This window comes from Phocoena sinus, chromosome 18, assembly GCF_008692025.1.
Source record: "Phocoena sinus isolate mPhoSin1 chromosome 18, mPhoSin1.pri, whole genome shotgun sequence".
Classification (NCBI taxonomy): Eukaryota; Metazoa; Chordata; class Mammalia; order Artiodactyla; family Phocoenidae; genus Phocoena; species Phocoena sinus.
The window spans coordinates 48,133,491-48,160,393 of NC_045780.1; the positions used below are offsets into that span (position 1 = coordinate 48,133,491).

The 26,903-nt window shown below is 37.3% G+C and overlaps 1 protein-coding gene across 6 annotated transcripts in view; it reads right to left on the reverse strand.

Annotated features, from left to right (window-relative positions):
- KLF12 (Kruppel like factor 12) overlaps positions 1–26,903 on the reverse strand; it is a 443,387-nt gene that overhangs the window by 242,531 nt on the left and 173,953 nt on the right. For 5 of the 6 annotated variants that reach the window (XM_032610840.1, XM_032610838.1, XM_032610837.1 and 2 more), the window contains one exon: positions 339–428. The exons of the other annotated variant lie outside the window; for it this stretch is intronic. In XM_032610840.1, the coding sequence (XP_032466731.1) occupies positions 339–428 (90 nt within the window). The remainder of the gene's footprint in view (positions 1–338; positions 429–26,903) is intronic. 6 annotated transcript variants of the gene reach the window in all.

Sequence of the window (26,903 nt, forward strand, 5' to 3'; positions counted from 1 at the left end):
ACCAAACTATCTTGACATTGAGGTTAGAGCCCCATCTTATTTTTTTAATACTTCTTCTGCGAGTTGGATTTGAATTCGTTTTCCAAAACATTCACCAATTTAAATAAAGCCGTATGGTCACTATGCCTTCCTAAATTCAAGAACTTATCTTTTCTAAGTTAGTAATATTTGAGGTTGCAAATGGGTGAGAATCAACCATGGTCTCAGATGATTTTTACTCAAGAGAGAAAAGCTGAAGCAAGTGAAAAATCAGAAGTGTTCTGCAAACCTTAGAACACTAAACACTGCCACTCTCTTAAAGAGAAGGGGGTGGGGCATCGTCGGAAACTTCTGCTTACCCCTTGTTCAGATTCCAAAAGCTCTGTTTTGACTCTGACTGCCGGCATCCCATCAAGCATTAACATTCTGTTCTCAAGGGTGTTGATATTCTGAGAATAAAAAAGAGAGAGAGGGAAATTCAGCTACAAAGCGTTCAGAAGAGGAGAGCTAGTAGAGTCTGCCTTCATTGTAGTACATTTAGTACTGCTAACCTAATTTTTTAACAATATAGTATAATTAAAGGAGAACATCAGCATAGCCAATTATCCCCCCATGCTGAACTTTCATTTGAAATAATGACCAAGAACTTGAATTAATCAGTCTGATTCTATGACCCCTGGGTTGGAGGTCAGACGGTAATAAACTGGAGTAAGGCAACCTTACGTTAATTTATACGGGGCCGGAATAACTCATCACACTTGCAATCGTGGAAGGAAATACCAGGCAAGTTTCTTTCTTCCTTAGCTCTGGAGGTTGTACTGTATACAGAAATCCATAAAGGAAAAGACAGATCAAAATAATTTATATACTCTCATACTACTGTCAAAGTGGAAATAACTTTAAATACAAGATACTATAATGCTGGAGAGTGAATTCCGGTATCATGGTATATCTGATCAAATGAAAATTTCTTTCTACCTTTCAACGGCAAACATCTGCTTTAAAAACAACTAACATAAATCTTGGATTAAGAGTGAATTCTTAAGCTGAAGTCATAATCAAAGAATAAACGACAATTTGGTTTCTGTTCCGGTATATGTTTGCCTCCATTTAACACCTCTTGAAGGGAAAACCTTACTTCTATTGTGGTGCAATAGAATTTCAAACATCTATAAAAAGATTAAATCAGGGTTATTTTTTGACTAATTTCCACAGCTTCGGGGATTTTCTGAAGTCAACAACCTAGGAAGGGAGTCAGAAAGCCACACATCAGTGTTTGCTGCAGGCCAAAATCAGGCTCCTGCTTTAAAAGATGTAGAGAATGCCAACTTTACCCTCAAACACTGACTAAACCAAGAAATTAAAATGACTAAGTTTGACTGAGTTTTTAGACTAGTGTCTTTGCTGTTACAGAATGTAACCACATGACACTAAGGTGGTCTTATTAAAAGAAAGAGACATTTCTAAATGTTTTGCCTACATGGTGACAAAGGTTAAATATCACTTCTAAACCTTCAGGTTTTCGCCATTCATGGAGTTGCTTTTCTCCCCAACAGACAGTTAAATAAAAACAACTCTCACTTCAACACATCATAAATTAAACGTTTTTATTACCAAATAATACCAACAGAGTGCAGTATAGTGAAGCTCTAATTATTTCTCCCATTTCTTGACTCTCCTTTTTGTTTAAGAAAAAATACTCTGAGAAATAAAATGTATGGGGCTTCTTATCACAAATATTTGCTCAGAGAAATCAACGGCAAGAAGAAAAAGCAAATTTACTCTAGAGCTAACTAATGAGCATTTAGAAATCCCATGCTACCTAGTCTGTTAGGTAATAAAAAGAAGAAAAATTACTGTCATGTTCCTTCTTAGAAATGTACAATATTATTAAAGCTGGCAGGATACATCATTGTTTTTACATGTTTGCTTTTGACTTGTCCATATTTTGGGGGGATTTTTGCATCCTAATAGCTTAGAACAGAAGGAACTATGGCATTACTGGTGAGCTCAGTGCATTTGTTCCAAGCTTAAAATCCTTTCACGGAGGCTGGTGGGTTGTTTACATATCAGGCATGGACCTCAAATCCCAATGTGTCACTTGCTTCCATGCTTGGAAGCAGCCAGCTTGGTTTGCTACCTCCCAACCTCAGGAAAGCCTTCCTGCTGCCAGCAGCCCTCAACTGCCCGGCCTTTCACAGCAGCATGGAATCCACCCTAACAAAGCCTCCTGTAGGCTGTTTGGTTGGTAGACAATGAAGGATGAGTTGATACTGCTTCCTACCCCGGAGGAGGTCTTGCCCAGATGGAAAGGGAAGAAGATGCCTTGCAAAGGAGGGGAAAAGACAAAGAGCGATTCTGGAAAGGCAGGTTTAATGAACTGTTAGAATCTGATTAGAGGCTAATGTCCCTTTTAGTGCTTTGTACCAATTTACAGCTGATAGACTTCAGCCGTTTTCCTCGCTGGCTGTGATCAACCCATTCATTTAAAAAAAAAAAAGCAAGCTAACCAGAGTCTTTGAAGTTAAAAACGGATAAATCATAAAACGCTGACTGGGTCCACATGCAATTTAGTACATTTAAATATCACTGTTTTCGTTATAATTTTTGCTGTTGCTGTACTGGAATAATTCTAGATCGTTAAAGACAGGGTTACACTTCAGTTTCATGTAAAAGTGAAATAATTAAACACATTTTCAAGCATTTTTTTAAGAAATGAAGTTTGCCCGGCAAATATTTCTCTTTCCCTGATTTTTCCAGGATCAGCGTAGCACACCCATAATAAACACCATAAATAACAATGTTCACAGCTAAGGAACCCAATCCTTAATTATTAAACTCTTGCAACTAGTGCAGATTCGATCAGTACATATGCCTGAAAGTTATACTGTATATACATGAAGCATATTAATCTCTGCATTCCTGATTCTGACCTTGTTTAGCCTAAAGAGAAGGGCCGAGCATCACACCATATTCCAGACCATCCAAGAAGGTGTGTGGTTTTTACGGAGCCCATGGTAATTATACAGCATTGAGGACATAGTCCTTGGAACAAAATATCGATAGATTTATCTCTCTACGCTAAAAATCAGATACATACAATCTCAACTGACTTCAGACTTTAAATATGTAATAAACTCTAATAATTTGAAATTGCTGTCAAACATATCTTGTCGTGATCTTGATCAAAACGCATTTGCTGGGGAATCCAATAGCTCAATTGATTTCCAAGAGGTAAATAAGATTAGTCATCAATTTTAGTAACATGGTACTCTCTATGTTGTAACAAATATTTTGATATTATACAACCCTATATAATTTATGTATATGTGTTTATATTCATGTACACGTATCTATACACCTATGTTACTTACTTCATATGAGTAAACTGTATCAATTACAGCCAAATTTATCATCAGATTTATTAGCTGGCTGTTGATCAATTACACGTGCACCGGATGAGAACGGTACTCTGGATACTCCTATTTCCCAAATAAGATTTGGCAACACAGCAGTCCAGCTGATAGTAGCTCTCCCAGTCAAAAGCAGTATAAACACAACTGTCAAGAGCCCTTCAAGATGGCAGAAGAGTAAGATGCGGAGATCACCTTCCTCCCCACAAATACATCAGAAATACATCTACATGTAAACACAACTGTCATCAATCCTAGCATCTCACAATATTTTGAATGGAACCTGCAGGAAGGAAAAGGACTGATGCTCAATAATCCTCTCTCATAAAATCATAGAACAGGGGGGACTTTCCAGGGCAACTACTACAATCCGCCCTCCTACTCCCAGAATGCAGGTCTCTTTCCTCTCCCTCTTCCAGACTGTGCGTCATCCACTTTGCACAGGTGGGGTAATAAAGAGCCAGCTAGTCAACATTCAACAGACCAAAGTTTTCAACAAAGCTTCCCTTCATAAGCCAAAAATATCTACTGGGATTTGTTCCGATTTCTCAAGATACAGGACATATTCACTTAAACATATTTCCATCTTGAATCTCCATGTTTGGCTACAGGTAATGAAAAATATGAATTGCCCTCACCCCTACCCGTGTTATGTTCAACAGTGATCAAAGGGACATATGAGAAGCAATTCAGGATTCACTGCATCAAGTTGATTAAGGCATGTTCGGAAAAGATTCTTAACGGGTTATAATGCAGGCATACCAACTGGTTAAAAGTATCATCCTCTGAGTACTTTTTCCTACAGAAAAAGCAGAAGCATCAGATTATAAGGAAATTCGCCTTTTGCTTGAAAACCACTTCATACAGAAGTCAATCTCTCCCCTTTCTTGACTCACTTCTACCATAACGACAATAAAAACCAACAAAAATAACAATTGTTTTCCAAGCCTGTATGCCGGTTCAACCAATAGGTCCTTTCTTCAGAGAAAACATAAGTGTTTTATACTACCCCCAAATTTGTGCTGAAATGCAAAAGAATGAGTGAATCCCTGCTCTTCATAAGGATCGACACACCTAAGAGATTAGAATTATGCCCAGACAACAGTTTCCATTATCTATTGTTATGCAACAATAGGTAGCATAACACAACTACCATTTTATTATTATCTTGCTAACAAACGTAATAACAGCACCTACTATTTGCATATTTACTATGGACTAGACCCTGTGCTACGAGACGTGTACTCATTCAGTCCTCACAGCAACCCAAGAGGTCAAGGCTTTATTATCCGAAGATGAGGCATCTGAGACACAAGGAGGTTAAACTGTCCAAGGTCACACGATTAGTAAGTGGTGCAGCTCGATTCCAAACCAAAGGAGCCTGAGCCTAACCAAGCTAAGCTCCCAACCACTACATCCCTCTCTCCCTTCCCCTCCCTCTCCTTCTCTCTCCATCTTCCTCTGTGCGCTCCCTAAATCGACGTGGAAAAAAACATGAGCACCTTACTGAAGGCCCCAACAGAGGAGCTCTGGAATCTCAGTCGATGGCTCCTCTCAGGGCTGAACTGATTTAGTCACCGAAAGGAATGCGCAACTTCTGGTCACGGGTGAGTATCAACAGTTTGGGGAATAACAATAAGAGATCAAATAAGCCCCTGGTTCACTTTTTTTTTTTCTTTAAATCAATCTTTCAACATATTTCCTTAGCTTGATAAGATTATACATTCCTATCCTAGAAACATCTCGGAATTAATTTAGGAAGTCAGTCCCATCCTGAGTTGAACATCCAGAAAAATCTATGGTAATCTCATCTGCTACCCAGTGTTATGAAAATATTCATATCCTAGACGGCTCATTCGATATTTTCACAATAGTGTCAAGTACTTGGATTATACAGGAACTTCATCTTCGACCTTTTATACTCAAAAGAGATACATTCGGGCCTCACATTCAATTTATAAGTGCTTAGATTAAGTGTAAAATTATATTTTTCTAAACTCACATACCCTCACACTGGTGAGTCAATTTTGTAGAGGGCATATGTGTAATTAAAGTACCTCTGATGGTACAAAAGAAACATCAGTTGAAATGCTGACTTTGCCATTCTGGCCCAGGCTTTCATCTTCCCTTGCTTTGCAGCACGGGAGAGTGGATATCACACTGATAATCATATTTTACTGGGAGAACTAGAATCCAAACTATAGACCTACTGGGACTTGCAACTTAAATCCCCTTCAGTGGTTTCAACGATCCATATACACATCATTCTGAAATATCTGTCATCAGTCTCAAAAACAAAACCCTTGCATAATCACCTCACATTGAAACATGGAACTGTGTCTTTCATAAGAATTGGTAAAAACTGCACATGCAATGCAGCAACTTATATTTTCCTGATAGCAGGAATCATTGTTTTCGGGCTTCCCTGGTGGCGCAGTGGTTGAGAGTCCGCCTGCCGATGCAGGGGACACGGGTTCGTGCCCCGGTCTGGGAAGATCCCACATGCCGCGGAGCGGCTGGGCCCGTGAGCCATGGCTGCTGACCCTACGTGTCCGGAGCCTGTGCTCCGCAACGGGAAAGGCCACAACAGTGAGAGGCCCGCGTACCGCAGGGGAAAAAAAAAAAAAAAAATCATTGCTTTCTATGTTGGTAAAATGCTAAATTACCACAACAATGGATCGTTTACACTAATAGTTTTAGAAATGTCAACTGAGCTTCTAAATAAGTCTTCCATCCCAGCATTAATACAGATTGTAATAAAAATTAGTTTGTCATTCATATTCTGAAGAGCTGCACACACTTGGGGGTCATGAGTGGGCCAAATTTCTCCTTAAACACGCAGTGACGGGTCTCTGCTATGGCAGTCATCTCATTCTATCCGTGACACATTCATGAACCATGAGGCACTACAGGAGATAACGGGCAGAGCCAGGACTGGAGAACAGAAACCAGGTCAAAAAATCAGGCAATTATCATGGCAAGAGACGTGCCAACTGACCACCAACCAAACCCTAGAGAGGGAGCACAAAACTTCAGCTCAGCTGCGCAGATATTAACATCCCAGGGAGAGATCAAATGTGTAGGAACCGGTATCAGGATGGGCTAACAAGTGGTCTGGATGTCAGGTAAAGTATAAGGGAATTATTCAGTCATAAAAATGAAGGAAGTCTTGCCATCTGCAACAACAATGGATGGACCCTGAGGGCATTATGCTAAATGAAATAAGTCAGACAAAGAAAGACAAATACCACATCTCGCTTAGACGTAAGATCTTAAATGCACGCACACACACACACACACACACACACAAAATACCAAAAACAAAAAAAAAGAGAGAGAGAGAGCTCATAGATACAGAGAATAGATTGGTGATTGCCACAGGAGTGTGTGTGTGTAGTGAGTGAAGGTGGTCAAAAGGCACAGATTTCCATTTATGAAATAAATAAGTCATGGGGATGTAATATACAGCATGGTGACTCTATTAACAGTATATGTCAATTATGGCTCCCACCTCCCCCCAAAAAAAGAGGATGAGAAAGAAAAGAGAGAAGTGAGTTCAGTCCTGGAAAAGGAAGCCAGAAACAAGATTCTCTGAAGGGAGCAGGGCTAGCTGAAACTAATTCTGAGCGCCTAGCCCCAGGAGAAGCCAGAACTGGGTAACAGATGCAGACAAGAATCAGAGAGCTAGCCATGTGCCCAAGCCCAGGCACACACATGGGCACAAAAACCAGGCACCAGGAGGCTGGGCAGAAAGGCCAATGCAGTACACAGGACCCACACATGGACAATGACACTTGCAATACAACCACAATATAACCACAGGGTCTCAAAATTTTTAAAATAATTATACAACAATTATAATAGCAATATATATATAACCACATTCGAACAATGATAATAACAGTAACTACTATTTACTAAACACTTACGTACCAAGTGTTGTTTCATGGGCTTTACATTTGTTATATCACTCGTTCATTCAAAAAATACCTACTGAGTACCAGGCACTGTCTCGCTATTTAGGAAACATCAGTGAACAAAATGGGGAAACTTACAGAGTTTCGTTCTTTTCTTTTTTACTATGTCCATTTCAGACAAGAAAGTTCAGGTTCAGAGAGATTAAGTAATCTGCCCAAGTTTATGAAAATGATCGGCAGTCTAACTCTGGGGCTAACACCTATTTTCCATTGCTACCTGGGATAGAGATTCTCAACTGCTCGGTACTCTGACATTGGCTGCCAAGTTTGGATGAGCCCAGAAGTGTCCAAGCCACTCTGGCTAGTGTACTTCAAGCTCCTGTGATATCAAAAGGCTGGGAACCAGGGCTGAAGTGGGAGCAGCAAGGCAAGGGCAGGCTGATCACAGACACACTGAAGGGAGATGGTGTTAAGGTCATTATGGAGTCTTTACCCTGTCCTATAGTGGGTACCTCTAACTATTTACCCAATGTGCCTCTAACCAGTTACCCAACCCTGTTTTCCACCATTCTGCTCAGGGTACATCTCAACCATGTGAAAAATGCTCTCTCCTCCAGGCCTCTGTGTATTCGATTCCACCCTTGTATTCATCACTACCTGACAAAGTCTCTATCTGTTATTACACTAGAATGTAAGTTCCAGGAGGGCCATGACATTGTCTTTTTGTTCATAAGTCCCTATCCCCAAACTTATAACTGTGTCTAACACATACTATGTGCTCAGTAGATGTTTGTTGGGCTGATGAAAGAATAAATGTAAATAAATCTAAAATCAGTTCATTCCCTGGGTTCACCTGACCCAGGTGATAATAACTGATTGTTGAGAAACAGATGGCCAGAAGAGCATAAGCAAAATCGTAGGGCAATGAAATTCTCCATGTTTGTGAACAATAATAAAGGATTTCATGTGGCTGGAACACAGGATTTATTGGAGGAGAAACTGGAGATGAGACCATATAAGTAACTTGGTGTTAGGGGGCAAAAGGTCTTATACGTTATGGTAATTCATTTATTCATGCAAAAATGTTTCTTTAATGCCTGCAATGGGCTAGTTGCTAGGGGCCCAAGTGAATAAGAGAGAAAGATTCCCTATCCCAAGAAAACTTGAGGTAAATGGGAAAGAAATGTGTTTGGGTATCACACAGCAGGTGATGGGGCAGCATGAAGCAAAAGCATAATGTGTTTAAGCTTTGTGTTTAGAAAGCTAGCACTGGGCTTGCTTTGGAAGATATCTTATAAACAGAATTTGATGCAGAGGTAAGAGTCACCAGTTCACAGGCTACTGCAACAACTCAGGGGAGAGCTGGGGAGAGCCTGACCCAAAACAGTGGCAGTGGGAATAAAGAGGAGGAAAATTATTTGAAAGAGAGTACACAGGAAGAATAAACAGCTTTTTTTTTTTTTCGGTACGCGGGCCTCTCACTGTTGTGGCCTCTCCCGTTGCGGAGCACAGGCTCCGGACGCGCAGGCTCAGCAGCCATGGCTCACGGGCCCAGCCACTCCGCGGCATGTGGGATCTTCCCGGACCGGGGCACGAACCCGTGTCCCCTGCATCGGCAGGCGGACTCTCAACCACTGCGCCACCAGGGAAGTCCATGAACAGCTTTTGATGACTGACAAGAAGGAGGAAGTGTGGGGTAAGAGCTGAGAGGATTGTCAAGGAGGGCATCGATTTCCTACATTGTACATGAAGCCTTGAGGCAGGAAGCCAGCAGGAAAAGCCAAACGTGTCATATATTCCTCCAATATCCCGTAAAGGACCTATTGCACTCTGGTGATACATGGAATGTTTCGGTATATTGTTTAATTTCAATACATTTTTGCTTACTCAGGATCTGTTATGCATCGAAGAAAATTTCTCTCAAGCTGAGTACATTCGAATATTATAACAGATACTAATAGAGTCAAATTTATTCAAACTTGGAAACACAGGTTTGGTTGAAATAAGGAAAAAACTATAAATAAAGAAGTCATCTTCTTAGCTGCATTTTCAAGACAAGAATTAACTCTGTCTTCACTATCACTACCGGGGATTTATCATTTTACAGACTTCCATGGTTATCAAAACAAAATAAATATTTGCCAAAGTACGAGTTTAAGAGTACTGTACATTAACATATTCATCGCTGTTTCCCTTTATGAAAAGTCATTTGGATAGTAATGAAAAAAATATGCAGAACACTGAATGGAATATGTAATGAAATAAGTAACATCACCGGTCCTCTGTGCCTGGAGACAATGAAGATTACTATCAAAAATAAAGTCATTTATTTTCTGTAGGAAACAAAGGAAATGACTATTGACCTATATTTCCACCTTTCCTGACCTATAATGATGTCAAGTGGCTCCTTATCACACCCAAAATGGATTATCTTATTAGAACACGAGCTGTTGAATATCTGTCTCCTGTACAGCCTGAAGAAATAGCACTGAAGAGTTGGGAATACGCAAAAAAATTTTGAGGAGAAATAAAAATCCAAGTTAACTTTTTTTTTAGTTAGAACTATTCTAATGAAAACAAAAAGAAAAGATCAACCTCATGGGTCTCCTCAGTGGCCAGAAAAATATGTAAACTGGTAAACTGGGTCTTATATTCAATGCCTTCCTATTTTATACATATTATTTAGCTAAGATTTTGTAACAAATATAAAATATCATATTCCTTGAAAATCCTAGGCATGATACTGGTTTTTAATGTATGTTTTGAAAAAGTAAAGCTAGAACAAATGACCTTTACAGTTTATTTCATCTAAGAAGGATTGTCAAAGCATGTAAAAGCGCTAGGTAGTGTTCGTCCTGTTATTAAAAGGTGTAACAAAAGTGCTTTAAAAAGACTATATCAGAAATACAAAGGTGCAATTGTTTGCACTGCCTGGACAATCATGTAAGACACATCACTGGAATGGCCTTTCCCCTCTCTTTGTTCCTCAACACTCTGGGTCCTGGGACTGCGGGAGAGAAAGACATAAGTAGTTGGCTGCCAAATGGCCAAATGCATTGGCTCAACCCAAAATGTAATCTGTCAGCTTCTAAGTATACCCACCTCTAGCTGTGACCTCTCCAGATTCCCCAAATGATGTCTTCAGTTGTAATAATTAAATTTTATGTATAATCCAAATCCTGTACTAATTTGACATTTTTATGGGCAATGCTACTTATTACACATCTACTTCCATTTTATCCAATACCATTTCCAAGAATTCTGACTACTTTATCTTTTACCTTTTTAAAAGCATTCTATCTTCCAAGTCTATGCTTTTTTCTGTACACTTTCGTGACTATATAGAAGTGTAAGTTAGAATAGAATATTGCCCAGAACATGGGTCCATAACATGGGTTATGACCTTCTCACGGTTTCAGTTTTCTTATCTGTAAAATGCAGATGACATTCTATCTCACAGAATTATTTTACGGATTTGATGAGTTCATGCACATAAGATACTTTAGCACAAAGTATTTTATATTAATTGTTAATATTAAGTAATTTTAATTAATAGTAGTAATGGTTATACTATTTCACCCATTCTACTAAACTTACTTTTAAGAATGGATGTCCTAATCTGATTTTTGACTCCTTGCAGAACCCTCTTGGTTTTATGTGTGAGATTTCTCTATGTGAACTATTACAGAACTAGAATGGAAATGGTAGATTTGATAAAAATACTAATGAAAGGAATTGATAGAAGATTGATCTACACAATTAACACATATTTCTCATGATGCATGGCAACAGTGAACTATTTTGTCTGTTTAAAACTGTGAGGATGAACACCAATAACAGAGACCCAGCTCACCTCTCCATGGACATCTCTAGGACAGTTAATATTCTCCGACTGCCGGGCACAGCCGTGAAGTGTCTGATAGCCCTTCCTAGCGATCAAATGTTATTTGATGCAGTGCTCAAAGCCTTTTCTATGGTTCCCCTTCACATGATTACCCACAAATACACTGTTTTAAAGAAAGATATTCACTACCACAACATATTCTCTGTGGGAGAAGATACCTACAGAGTGCCCTGTTATTTGAGCTGTAGAAAACTTGCAAAATTATTTGAGGAAAACAGAAAAACTACATAGAAGGTAAAATAAATCCAAGGGGCTAAAAGTTTAAAATCTGTCTGTATTCAGGGCAATACAATGCCAGTGATATTAACACCGCCATGCCATTACCCATGCTGTTGTCACCCTGAATGACTTTCCTCCATCTCTGCACCTCCCTCATTTTATCAACCATCTTTATGCCTTCTTAGAACTTCTATAAGGGGTGTGTGTGTAGAAAAATTAAATCTAGGGCTATTTTTTCCCATAAGCAGTACTTCTAAAATTCTAAAATGCGACGCAATGCAATTCAGAAAGGAAAATTTATTCAACAGAAATCTGAAGCACACTTTTTATTAAGGAATTAAATAACTACACGGCATTTACTTAGGCTTTGTTACTTCCTCCAGCCTCTTAATAAACCTGCCCCATAAAACCAGAAACAGTATAATTTTCAACCTGTATAACTTACTGTATCCAGGAAGTTTCTATTACCTTTTTCTGCTACTTCACAGTCAATATGTCTAAATTAAATTCTGCTCATAGAGAGAGGAAATAGGTTCTGTTAAGGAAGTCCATTGTCATAACTCCAGTATTCTTTTAGACCAGGGCTTTTCAACATCTGTACTACGACATTTAGACCAGATAGCTGTTTGTTCTGGGGGCTTGTCCTGTACATTGTAGGACGTTCAGCAGCATCCCTGCCTTCTACAACTAGATCCCAGGAACATTCCTTCACCCCCACAGTTGTGGCAATCCAAAATGCCATCAGGGGCTTCCCTGGTGGTCCAGCGGTAAGACTCCGTGCTTCCAATGCAGGGGACATGGGTTTGATCCCTGGTTAGGAAAGTAAGATCCTACATGCTGCGGGGTATGGCAAAGAAAAAAAAAACCGTGAGAAATGGCCAAATGTCAAGGGAGAGGGGCAGAGGAAGGAGAAGCAAAGGAGGGTGCCCCACCTAAGAAGCACTTTTCTAATGAGTTCATTAGAAAAGAATCTTAATTTTCTGTTGAATTATATTGCCCAAGAGTATAGATACAACCTGAATATTAAAAGAAAATAATATCTGATTATAAAGAATATTTACAGTTTACCTTAAAATACACCTAACTGGGAAATGAGAAACATTTAACAAGATGGCTTTACTATTTTGTTCAAATTTCTTCTCCTCTTTCTGCATATCTAAATTTTCCCGCTAAACAAGGGCAAAAATACCAGAAAGGAGCTGCAAGAATTTGCTCATTAGTTCAACCTACGGCAACTGAAAGAAACCTATAGGGATTTCAATATTAATATAACAACTCAAGGAAGATCTCTCACCTCATTCCTAGACATGGCCAGTGAGTATCTACCAAATTAGCCTAGAAAACCCCAAAAGTAAGAAACTGTAATCACCTAAATGAATATGCTGACTATGAACTGAAATATAAACCTGTCTATATTTTCTCAATTGTGTTAGTAATGTTACCTTTTAAGTAACAATTCAATATACCCTTGTGGTAATACAGGAGTTAGTTCCATCTAGTTGTACCGGACCAAACAAATTTAAGTCATGACCAAGGTTATGTAAATTAAACTGCCACAGTGTCCCTGCTAAAGAAGAAGAGGAAGGGTGCCTTCTCCTGAAAAATGAAAATTTTTGAGGGCTAGTAGGTTCTTAGAGCATCTCGCTGCTGATTCAGAGTCACAGGAATAAAAGAAGGACTTCTTTTTAGAAGGTGGGAGAACATGCTGGAAAGCAAACCACAAATTCATTTCCATTAGGATACACACAGTCTACACCTATAATGCCTGGGTAGCCACTAGCTATATGCAGCTATGGAGCAGCTGAAATGTGACTAGTCCAAATTAAGAGGTGCTTTATATATAAGATACACACTTCTTATGCAAAAGAGAATGTAGAACATCTCATTAACTTAATTGATTACATGTTGAAATGATATTTTGGTTACACTGGGATAAATAAAATATATTATTAAAGCTATTTTTAAAATTTTTAATGTGTCTAGTAGAAAATTCAGAACTACACATATGGATTTCATTCCATGCCTACTGGACAAAGTCGTTCTATGCCATCACTTCAATAGACCTCAACCTCTACTGGGATCATGGTCTTCCCTCCAGCTTCTACCCAATCCTTTTGGGAACTGGGGTAGGGGCAGGGTGGGTAGAGAAGTGAGAAGTTTTGAATGTCACAGAATTGGAGGAGTGTCACTGGCCTTTAATGCCCGGGGATGCTAAAATTCCTCAGTGCAGAAGTCATCCCCGTAAAATGAAGAATTCACCTACCTACAGTTGTGTCTCCACTGAAAAAGGGGCAGGTGATATAATCGGCCAGCCAAATGGCAGCAGCTAATTGCTGGAACCCAACTTTGTATTTTCAGCTCTGACTTCTTTTACTTAAGACTATATTCCAACTGACTGGTCAACATCTCCAACTGGACATTCCTTGAGTAGGCCATGATTTACAAATCCAAACCAAATACAGTGTCTCTGACCTCCATACAGCCCTTCCCAAAAAAAGGAAGGAAGGAAAGGAGGGAAGGAGGGAGGGAGGGAGGGAAGGAACAGAAAATCTTACTCTGCTTAATGAACTGTCCCTCAAGGAATGACTTCATAATCAACCCTGCTTCTCAGGCTAGAAACCCTTCATGAACCGTGCTACCAGAATCCTTAGCCATCACAGCCAGCCTTTACTCTCAGTTCCCATTACTCTTTGTCCAATAAGTGACAGTCTTGCTACACCCTTCTTCTACTCTGTTGCCAGAGACATCTTGAGACAGAGGGGAAATATTCCCCTAACTAGGTCTAAGGCTTAACTAACTTAAACTTAGCCAGATCAGAGGGAAAATTTCCCTGATATTTGATGGTAGATAAAATTTAAGGTCACAAGTAAGCCTTACAAAATTTGACTTCATTTTAAGCAAAAAGGGTGAAATAAGGGAAAAATAATAAATTAAGTATATTAGTACATAAGAATTAAAAGTGACTTATAAAGTATTTTAAGTATTATATATGATTACATATGGTTACATATTCTATATGTGTCTATATATAACACATGTATATGATTATGTACTAAATGTATAATATATATAATAAATTTACATAATATATAATTAGCATGTATGGTTATTTGGACTAAAAATAAAGAGATTTATTTTAGGCACAGTATTTTTCAACACAATATCAGATAAATGCTATCTTTAAAAACAAAAATATCTCTGCTAGATTTTAAAAGGACAAAAAAAATGGTAAAGTTTATCTTGCTCATAACTACATGGTTTATTCCTAAATATCGGACCATGATGACCCATAACCACATTTTGAATGCATAAAATTACTGGAACAACAGCCTCAGATACTGCAAAATGTAGGTTTTTCTTTTAACATTAACTTGAAAGCCTACTAAACTGAAAAAAGCTGGAGATACACAAATGGAAGAGAAACATCAAGGCCTACTAGTATCCTGGTAAAAAATAATGAAATTAACAGAAAATGCTATTCTAAGAAAATGACTGAACAAGCACATACTTAAGCATGTACAACAGTGCCCTGCTTATAGTATTAAAAGAACCAAAAGGAATCAATCTAAATGCCAAACCACAGGTAATTGGTTGAATGGACTATGGGACATACAAACCAGTGAATAATATTTATTCACTGAATTTATGATATGCAGCTTGCTATCTTAAAGTAGATGAATGATCATAATTAAGCGAAAAAGAAATGACAGAAGAATATGTTCCTGTATCTTTAAAAACAATGCTTATAACAGACAGAGAGAGAGAAAAGTGGGGTGGGGGGAAGGAAGGAAGAATGGGAGGGAGGGAAGGAGGGAAGGAGAGAGGGAGGAGAGAGAGGTAAAAGGATATACATTTCAAAATTGGACCTGACAAGACACTGACTGATTTTCTTCACATGTTTTGACCAATTTTCTCACTTTTTATGAATTTCATATATTATCTGTATAATTAAAAGAAATAATTGGGCATTCAAATTTTGAGGTTAAAAAGAGCCAAACAGGTTAAAAGAAAAACAGATGGGAGAAATGAGTTTTTAATCCAGATTAACTTTCATAAAGTATAAAAAAGTCATATCAATTTTTGAACAAGGAAAGTACACACACACACAGAGCTGCATGTATATTTATGCTGCAGTTAAAATTTAACTACTACAAATCTAAAAGAAATATGTAGGTGAAATTGAAAGGAACTTACTGTCTAAGTTATATTTGTAATTGACTCACTGAATTCTGTTATATTGCTTCAAGTGGGCTATCAACTGATATTTGCAAATATTTTTTATTATGCAAAGAGCTATGATACATCGTTATCTAATTTGCAAAATCTATAATCTTTTTTAAGTTCAATTCAATTCCACACACACAAAAAAATGGGCACATTATACTACTGTCTTGAGCTAAGAATTTAGCATCCTGAAAAAGGAAACTAAATGCCAAATATTTTTGTTTTTTCCACTACACTGAGCAGTCGGTGAGTATATTTTACAAGATTTTACTCTTATGGAAAAATCAATCCTTTCTGTCCGTGTCTGAAAAAGTACTGGAGCGAAAAGATTTATACGTGTCAGGTTTTTAAACAAAATATTCTACCTTATAATAACCACAAACTACTATACTCTCTGCCCTTTGTGTAGATCTCCCACTTCCCTGGACCTTTAAATGTTAAGGCCCCATTCTCTGATTACATAACAATGTTGGAATTGTTATTTGAGAAAATTCCTAGAGAGTTATGAGGAAAATAAATAAAAGAACTAGGTTCTAAACAATGCAGTTTTGGAAGAACTAAAAATAACCTCAGGGACTTTCAGTTTCCCGTCCACCATGTAAGAAGCTTAAAGTCATCAACCCACCATGACAACAAGTAAAAAGCTCAATAAACAGACACCACAGCTTTTGTTAGATCCATCAGAGAAGTAAGGTCATAAGGCAAACTGCTGTTCCAAAAACTGGAAAGACGAGAGGATGCAGAGAACCCCAACTTGCCAGAGCAAAAGCTCCTGAACCAAAACCTCTTTGGGAAGCAGTGCTCGGGTAGAGAAACCTGAACTGTAATTGAAGAATTAGTGAATGCTCAGGATAGACAAACTGGAGAATTAAAAACTCCATTTATAGGGTGTCCACACACTTTTTGAGTTTTATTCTCTGGGAGTTGTACCATGTCCTTACAGTGAATATTGGAGAAAAATCCTCTAATACTTCCATCAGGGGGAGGATTTCCATTTGAAAAACATGTTGGAGCACTAAATTCTTCTTAACAAGAACTTCCCTTAGGAGAAACTCTTACCAAAGCCTAACCGGCTGGGTCTTACAAGCACCTAACCTACCTGCAGGGAGGGGAATACACAACTCCAGCCCCCTCTAGCCATCCTGTCCCAAGTAAGGGGATGGGGAGGACTCAGAAGCACTGGTGATTTACACAGCTGAGAGGCATAGGCTCTCCAAAAGACTAAGACCTGACCATAGCACTATACCTTACCACTAAATTACTAACAGCCTATTAACTGTAGTTCATTTTATCCAGTATCTCATGTCTACCTTTCAACAAAAAATTACAAGGCATACTAACAGGCAAAAAGCACAGTTCGAAGAGACTGAACAAACATCAGAACCAGAGTCAGATGTGACAGAATGTTGAAATAACCAGACCAGGAATTTTAAAAACTACAATTAATACGCTAAGAACTTCAATTTTAAAAGTAGACACATGGAAAAACAGATGAGTAATGTAAGTAGAGAAATGGAAATGCTGAGAAAGACCCAAAAAGAAATACAAGTGATCAGAAACATTGTAACAGAAATGAGGAATGCCTTTTATGGGCAGACAAAGGAGAGAGGAATCAGAAATATATTTTTTATTATAAGGTACTTTGCATTATCCATGACACAGGACAGTGTTATTTAAAAGTGGACATGGATTAGTCATCAACATATATCGCAAACTCTAGGGCAACTACTAAAAAAAGTAAATAAAGAGATATAACCAATATACTAAGAAAGGAGAGAAAACAGAATTATATAAAATGTTCAGTTAAAACTACAAAAGGTAGAAAAAGTGTGAAAGAGAAAAACAAGAACAAAAAACAATGGCAATAAATAGAAAATAATAACAAATATGGTGGATATCAATCCAACTGAAATAATTACTTTACACATTAATGATATAAATACACCAATTAAGACAGAGTTTGTCATAGTGGATCAAAAAAATAAGACCCAACTATATGTTGTCTATAGGAAACCCAGTTTAAATATAAAGACATATAGATTAGAAGTAAAGGGATAGAGGAAGATATACCATACTAACATTAATCAGAAGAAAGCGTAAGTAGCTATATTATTTCAAGCAGATCAGACTTCAAAGCAAGGAAAGTTATCAGGGATAAAGAAGGACATTATACAATGATAAAGGGGTCAATACTCCAAGAAGACATAACAACCCTTAATATGTATTTGTCTAACAAAATGTCAAAATATGCAAAACAAAAACATAGATAGAACTTCAAGGAGAAATAAATGAACCCACCATTACAGCTGGGGACTTTACATCTCTGCATCAGAAATGAACAGATCCAGCAAACAGAAAATCAGTAAGGACATAGCTGAACTCAAAAGCACCATCAATAAACTGGATATAATTCATACTGTAGCCTACTTTATCCAACAACAGTAGATTACACATCCTTTTCAAGCTCCCACGGATCATTCACCAAAATAGACCATACCCTGGACCATAAAATACACCTTAATTAGTTTCTAAAAAAGAAATCTTACAAGGTCTACTCTCAGACCACACTAGAACTAAACTAGAAATCAGTAACAGAAAGATAGCTGGGAATTCAAAATAACACACTTCTAAACAGCAAATGAGTCAAAAAAAGAAATCTCAAGAGAAATTTTAAAACATTTTGAACTAAATGACGATGAAAATACAACTTATTAAAACTTGTCGGATGCTGCAAAAGAAGTACTTAGAGGGACATTTATAGCACTGAATGTATTATATAAAAAGAAATATAAAAAATCAATAATCGAACATTCCACCTTAGGAAACTAAAAGAAGAGCTAATTAAATCCAAAGTAAGCATAAGAAAAGAAATAATAAAAATTAGAGCAGAAATCAATGAAATGGAAAACTAAATCAATAGAGAAAATCAACAAAACCAAAAGCTGGCTTTTTGAAAAGATGAATAAAACTGGTAAACCTCTAGCCAGGCTAACTAAGGGAAAAAGAGAGAAGACTCAAATTAATAATATCAGAAGCAAAAGAGGAGACATCAATACAGATCCCATGGACAATAAAAGAATAAAGAATATTATGAACAATTCTATGCCCACAGATTTGATAACCTAGATGAAATAGATCACTACCTTGAAAGATACAATCTGCCAAAACCCACACAAGAAGATACAGACAATATGAATAGGCCTGTATCCATTAAAGAAAAAAATGTTTTGCTGGTTTTTGTTGTTTGTTTGTTTTGGTTTTGGTTTTTATTTAAGTATACTTGCCATATATATTATATGTTACAGGTGACTGCACAATTTTTAAAGGTGTAGTTATAGTTATTATAGTTATTTATAGTTATAAAACGCTATAATTTATAATTAAAATTTTAATTTAATAATTTAATTAATTTTAATAAATTTTTATTTATATAGTTTTATTATAAAACTATAAAACATTTATAGTTATTATAAAATATTGGCTATATTCCCTGTGTTGTACAATGTTTCCTTGTAGCTTATTTTATACCTAATAGTTATCCTTCCAGAACTTAAAGTACCAGGTCCAGATAAGTACACTGGTGAATTCTACCAAGTATTTAAAGAAGAAATTACACGAATTTTCTATCCTCTTCCAGAAGACAGAATCAGAGGGAAGGCTTCCTAACTCACTGAGGCCAGTATTACCATATTACCAAAACCAGACAAAAACATTTCAAGAAAACTACAGACCAATCTCTCTAATAAACACAGCTGTCAAAATTCTCAACAGAACATTAGCAAAATGAATGCAACAATGTATAAAAAGAATTATACACCACAGAAAAGTAGGATTGTAAGGCTGATTCAAAACTAGAAAATCAATGAAAACAATCCCTCACATCAACAAGCTAAAGTAGAAAAAAATCACATGATCATACCAATACATGCAAAAATAGCATTTCACAAAATCTAACACTCATTCATGATAAAAACGCTCTGTAAACTAGAATTAGAGGGGGACTTCCTCAACATGACAAAGAACATTGTGATAATTAATTTTATATGTTATCTTGACTTGACTAAAGAGCATGCCTAGATAGCTGGGAAAACATTATTTCTAGGTATGCCTATGAGGATGTTTCCAGAAGAGATCAGCATCTGAATCAGTAGACTGAGTAAAGAAGATCCACCCTCACCTATGTCAGCAGGCATCAACCAATCCATTGAGGGTCCAAACAGAACAAAAACGCAGAGGAAGGGCAAATTCTCTCTCTCTCTCCTTCATCTGGGACATCCATCTTCTCCTGCTCTGAGACATCAAAGATCCTCATTATTCGACCTTTGGTCTCCAGGATTTAACAGCACCAGCTCCCCTGGTTCTCAGGCCTTCAGACATGGACTGAATTATATCAACAGTTTTCCTGGTTCTCCAGCTTGCAGATGGCATACTGTGGCATATCTCAGCCTCCATTATTGTCTGAGACAATTCTCATAATAAATCTTCTTAGCTATATATATATCCTACTGGTTCTATTTCTCTGGAGAGCCCTAACTTATACAAATATCTACAAGTAACCTACACCTAACATCATACTTAATGATGAGAAACCAGAAGCTTTGCACTAAGATACGGAACTAAGCAAGAATGTCAACTCTCACCACTGCTTTTCAATATCATACTGGAAATCCAAGCCCATGATCTAGTAAAGATAAGAAAGGGAAATAAAAACTATACAGACTGGAAAGAAATAAACCTATCGTTGCTCGTAAATTACATGTAGAAATTACAAAGAATCAACCAAATACTCCTGAAACTAATGAACAATTATTACAAGGTTGCAAGATACAAGGTTAATACACAAAAGTCAAGCATTTTCCTATATACCAGCAATAAACAAGTCAATTTGAATTTTAAAACATATTATCATTTACATTAGTGCTCCCAAAAATTAAACACAGATATAAATCTAACAAAAGATGTACAAGGTCTACATGAAGAAAACCACAAAACTCTGACAAAAGAAATCAAAGCACTAAATAAATGGAGAAATGCCCCATGTTCATGGATAGGAACACTTAATATTGTCGAGATACCAGTTTTTCCCACTTGATCTTCAGATTCAACCCGATCCCAATCAAGCTTCTTGCAAATTATTTTGTGGGTGTCGACAAACTGACTCTAGATTTATATGGAGAGGCGAAAGATCTAGAAGAGCTAACTCAATATTGAAGGGGAAGAACAAAGTCAGAGGTCTGACAACACCCAACTTCAAGACTTACTATAAAGCTTCAGTAATCAAGAAAGTGTGGTACTGGCAAAAGAAGAGAAAAGAAGAGACAAACAGATCAATGGAACAGAATAGACAGCATAAAAATAGACCCACATAAATATAGTCAACTTATCTTTGACAGAAGAGCAAGGCAAGACAATTGAGCAGAGAAAACACAGTATTTTCAACAAACACTACTGGAAAACTGGACATCCACGTGTAAAAAAAAAAAAAAAATTCACTCTAGATACAGACCTTATACCCTTCACAAAAAATTAACTCAAAATGGATCACAGGCCTAAATATAAAATACCCAACTATAAAACTCCTCGAAGACAGGAGAAAACCTAGATGACACTGGGTATGGAGATAACTTTATAGATATAACACCAAAGGCATGACCCATTAAAGAAATAATTCATAAGTTGGACTTCATTAAGTTTCTTTCAAGGGAATGAGAAGAGAAACCACAGAATAGGAGAAAGTACTTGCAAAAAACACATCTGATATAAGACTGTTACCCAAAATATACAAAGAATTCTTAAAACTCAAAAATAAGAAAATACACAACCTGGTTAAAAAAATGGGTCAAAGACCTTAACAGACACCTCACAGAAGAAGATATACAGATGGCAATGAAGCATACGAAAAGATGTTCAATATCATATATCATTAGAGAAATGCAAATTGAAACAATGAGATACCACTACACACCTATTAGAATGGCCAAAATCTAAAACACTGACAACATCAAATGCTGGCAAGAATGTGGGGCAACAGCACACTGATACATTGCTGTTTGGGATGCAAAGTGGTACAGCCACTTTAGAAGATAGTTTAAGGATTTCTTACAAAACAAAACATACTTTTACTATAGTGTCCACAATAACAATCCTTGGAATTCACCTAAATGAATTAAAAATTTAGGTCCATATAAAAACCTACACTCGGATGTCTACGGTAGTGTTATATTCATAACTGACAAAACTTAAAAGCAACCAAGATGTCCTTCAGTAGGTGAATAAATAAATTGTGCTACATCCAGACAATGGAATATTAAACAGCACTAAAAAGAGCTAACGGGCCATGAAAAGACATAGAAGAAACTTAAATGCATATTACTGAGTGAAAGAAAGCTATCTGAAAAGGCTATATACTGCATGATTCCAACTATATGGTATTCCAGAAAAGGTAAAACTACAGAGACAGCAAAAAGATAACTGATTGCTAGGAGTTAAGCAGGAGAGAGGAATGAACAGGCAGAACATAAAGGATTTTTAGGGCAGTGAAACTATTCTATTGCTGTATGATACTACAGTGGTTGACACATGGAACTTATATGTTTGTCCAAACCCACAGGATTTACAGCACCAAAAGCAAACTCTAGTGTAAACTGTGAACTTCGGGTTATGATGACGTGTCAATGTACGTTCATCTATTGTAACAAATATACCTTGTGGTGTGGGTTGTGCATGAGTGGGGATAGGGGGTACACAGACACTCTATACTTTCTGCTCAGCTTTGCTGTGAATCTAAACGGCTCTAAAAAAAAGTTTATTAAATAAAAAAATTCTCTGCTGTATGTTTAATCACAAATTCCATTTTTTTAATTAAAAAAGAATACATTCTTTAAAGTGGTCTCAAAAAGCAGTTAAAAAATAAATGGGCAACTCAAACACGCATTTCTTACTTCATTCAGAGGACATCAGAAATAATATTTATACATAGAAAAAAATAATGATTCCTAAAGGCAACCATTACTACCAAGTCTATAAAACTATCAAAAGTTGCAAGGTACTATCATAAGAATTGTGAAGAAACAGACCAGTCTCCAACACTATTTTATATTAGTTAAGCATACTTATAGCAGTGTTTCAAATGTTAGTCTATTACTTTACATTAATTATAAACACATTTTGTCAAGACCAATAGAAGGGATTGGTTAATCATCTGAAATATGAGGCAATGTGGGCAAATATATCATTCTGCATCTAATCATTTTTCTCCTGGCAGTAAAGAAATTTGTTACCCAGTGTATTTGTTACATATAAGACTAAAATGCAATTGAATAAAGCAATAAAATTGTCATTATTATGCCAGAAGATAGAAGGATATAAGTATATGTACGTCTGAGTGTGTTTGTATATAAGTTATATCTGTTATATATATATATATATGACTTTGATTTGCATGTCCCTGAAAAATGTCCAGGGGGAAAAACAACTGGAGATTTTCAGTCACAACACTTTGCCCTGACTAACCTTAACTTTTCAATCTGTTTCCAATTCTTGAATGTATTATATGAACATGAAAAAAACAGTTTTAGGTAGTAAGTTTTACTACTTCTAATAAATAGGACAGGTCACTCAACAATGTTTTTAGAATGTTTCTTTCTGGGCTTCCCTGGTGGCGCAGTGGTTAAGAATCCGCCTGCCAACGCAGGGAACACGGGTTCGAGCCCTGGCCTGGGAAGATCCCACATGCCACGGAGCAACTAAGCCCATGTGCCACAACTACTGAGCCAGCACTCTAGAACCTGCGAGCCACAACTACTGAGCCCACATGCTAAAACTACTGAAGCGTGCATGCCTAGAGCCTGTGCTCTGCAACAAGAGAAGCCACCGCAATGAAAAGCCCGCTCGCCGCAACTAGAAAAAGCCCACACGCAGCAACAAAGACCCAAAGCAGGCAAAAATAAATAATTTTTTTTTAAAAGAGCTTATGGTTAGAACGTTTCTTTCTACCAATTATCCTTTAATTTTAAAAACAGTTAAACAAAATAATTCTATTTCTCTATATGGAAAAGTTCTATGATGATTTAGTCCTTGCTATAATACAATAAGCACCAAGAGATATATTTTTCATTTTAAAATATTTGATCGGGGGCCTTCCCTGGTGGTGCAGTGGTTGAGAGTCCGCCTGCCGATGCAGGGGACACGGGTTCGTGCCCCGGTCCGGGAAGATCCCACATGCCACGCAGAGCGGCTGGAACCGTGAGCCATGGCCTCTGGGCCTGCGCGTCCAGAGCCTGTGCTCCGCAACGGGAGAGACCACAACAGTGAGAGGGCCGCGTACCGCAAAAAAAAAAAAAAAAAAAAAAATCTTCCAACAAACAAAACTCCAGGACCAGATGGCTTCACAGGTGAATTCTATCAAATGTTTAGAGAAAACCTAACACCCACCCTTCTCAAAGTCTTCCAAAAAATTGTAAAGTAAGGAACACTACCAAACTCATTCTACAAGGCCACCATCATCCTAATACCAAAACCAGACAAAGATACTACAAAAAAAGAAAATTGCAAACCAATATCACTGATGAATATAGAAGCAAAAATCCTCAACAAAATACCAGCAAACAGAATCCAACAACACATTAAAAGGATCATACAACACAATCAAGTGGGATTTATCCCAGAGATGCAAGGATTCTTCAATATACACAAATCAATCAGTGTGATACACCATAATAAGAAACTGAAGAATAAAAACTGTATGATCATCTCAATAGATGCAGAAAAACTTCTGACAAAATTCAACACCCATTTATGATAAAAACTCTCCAGAAAGTGGGCACAGAGGGAACCTAACTCAACATAATAAAGGCCATATACAACACACCCACAGCAAACATCATTCTCAATGGTGAAAAACTGAAAGCATTTCCTCTAAGATCAGGAATGAGACAAGGATGTCCACTCTCGCCACTATTATTTAACATAGTTTGGAAGGCCTAGCCACGGCAATTACAGAAGCAAATAAAATAAAAGGAATACAAATTGAAAAAGAAGTAAAACTGTCACTGCTTGCGGATGACATGATACCATACATAGAGAATCCGAAAGATGCCACCAGAAAACTACTAGAGCTAATCAATGAATTTGGTAAAGTTGCAGGATACAAAATTAATGCACAGAAATCTCTTGCATTCCTATACACTAAAGACGATAGATCAGAAAGAGAAGAAAACACTCCCATTCACCATTGCAATGGAAACAATGAAATATCTAGGAATAAACCTACCTCAGGAGGTAAAAGACCTGTCTGTACCCAGAAAAGTATAAGACACTGACAAAAGAAATCAAAGATGACACAAACAGATGGAGAGATAAACCATGTTTTTGGATTGGAAGAATCAGTATTGTGAAACTGACTATACTACCCAAAGCAATCTACAGAATCAATGCAATCCCTATCAAATTACCAATGGCATTTTTTACAGAACTAGAACAAAACATCTAAAATTTTGTATGGAGACACAAAAGACCCTGAAGAGCCAAAGCAGTCTTGAGGGAAAAAAAACGGAGCTGGAGGAATCAGACTCCCTGACTTCAGACTATATTACAAAGCTACAGTAATCAAGACAATATGGTACTGGCACAAAAACAGAAATATAGATCAATGGAACAGGATAGAAAGCCCAGAGATAAACCCATGCACCTATGGTTAACTAATCTATGACAAAGGACACAGGATACACAATGGAGAAAAGACAGTCTCTTCAATAAGTGGTGCTGGGAAAACTGGACAGCTACACATAAAAGAATGAAATTAGAGCCCTCCCTAATACCACATACAAAAGTAAACTCAAAATGGATTAAAGACCTAAAGGTACGACTGCACACTATAAAAACTCTTAGAGAAAAACATAGGAAGAACACTCTTTGACATAAATCACAGCAAGACTTTTTTGACCCACCTGCTAGAGAAATGGAAATAAAAATAAACAAATGGGACCTAATGAAAGTTAAAAGCTTTTGCACAGCAAAGGAAAACATAAACAAGACGAAAAGACAGCCCTCAAAATGGGAGAAAATATTTGCGAACGAATCAACGGACAAAGGATTACTCTCCAAAGTATATAAACAGCTCATGAAGCTCAATACTAAAAGAACAACCCAATCCAAAAATGGGCAGAAGACCTAAATAGACATCTCTCCAAAGAAGACATACAGATGGCCAAAAGGCACACGAAAAGCTGCTCAACATCACTAATTATTAGAGAAATGAAAATCAAAACTACAATGAGGTATCAACTCACACCAGTCAGAATGGCCATCATCAGAAAATCTACAAACAACAAATGCTGGAGAGGGTGTGGAGAAAAAGGAACCCTCCTGCACTGTTGGTGGGAATGTAAGTTGATACAGCCACTATGGAGAACAGTATGGAGGTTCCTTAAGAAACTAAAAGCAGAATTACCATATGACCCAGCAATCCCACTACTGGGCATCTACCCAGAGAAAACCATAATTCAAAGAGACACATGCACCGTAATGTTCACTGCAGCACTATTTACAATAGCCAGGTCACGGAAGCAACCTAAATGCCCATCGACAGACGAATGGATAAAGAAGATGTGGTACGTACATACAATGGAATGTTACTCAGTGATAAAAAGGAACGAAATTGGGTCATTTGTAGAGACATGGATAGACCTAGAGACTGTCATACAGAGTGAAGTAAGTCAGAAAGGGAAAAACAAATATCGTATATTAACGCATATATATGGAATCTAGAAAAATGGTTCAGATGAACCCGTTTGCAAGGCAGAAATAGAGACACAGATGTAGAGAACAAACGTATGGATACCAAGGGGTGAAAGCGGGGTCGGGGCGGGGGGAGTAGTGTGATGAATTGGGAGATTGGGATTGATATATATACACTAATATGTATAAAATGGATAACTAATAAGAGACTGCTGTATAAAAAAATAAAATAAAATTCAGAAAATAAAAGAGTCTGAGGTTCAACTTATGGGCCTATTTTTATAATTTATTACCAGTGAAGCCAACAAATATGGCTGAAAGAGCTGATAGGTCCTTCCTAAAGTATTATCACAAATGCCTAACGTCTAATTTTATACCATTCAGAATCTTCCATTCAAAACTTAGACAATGAGAATGTGATCTGTGCTATGGTACAACTTTTAAGAGCAAGCCTAGGTATTCAGTACTTTTTCACACCTACAAAAATTACAGCCAAGGATGCAGGGATAC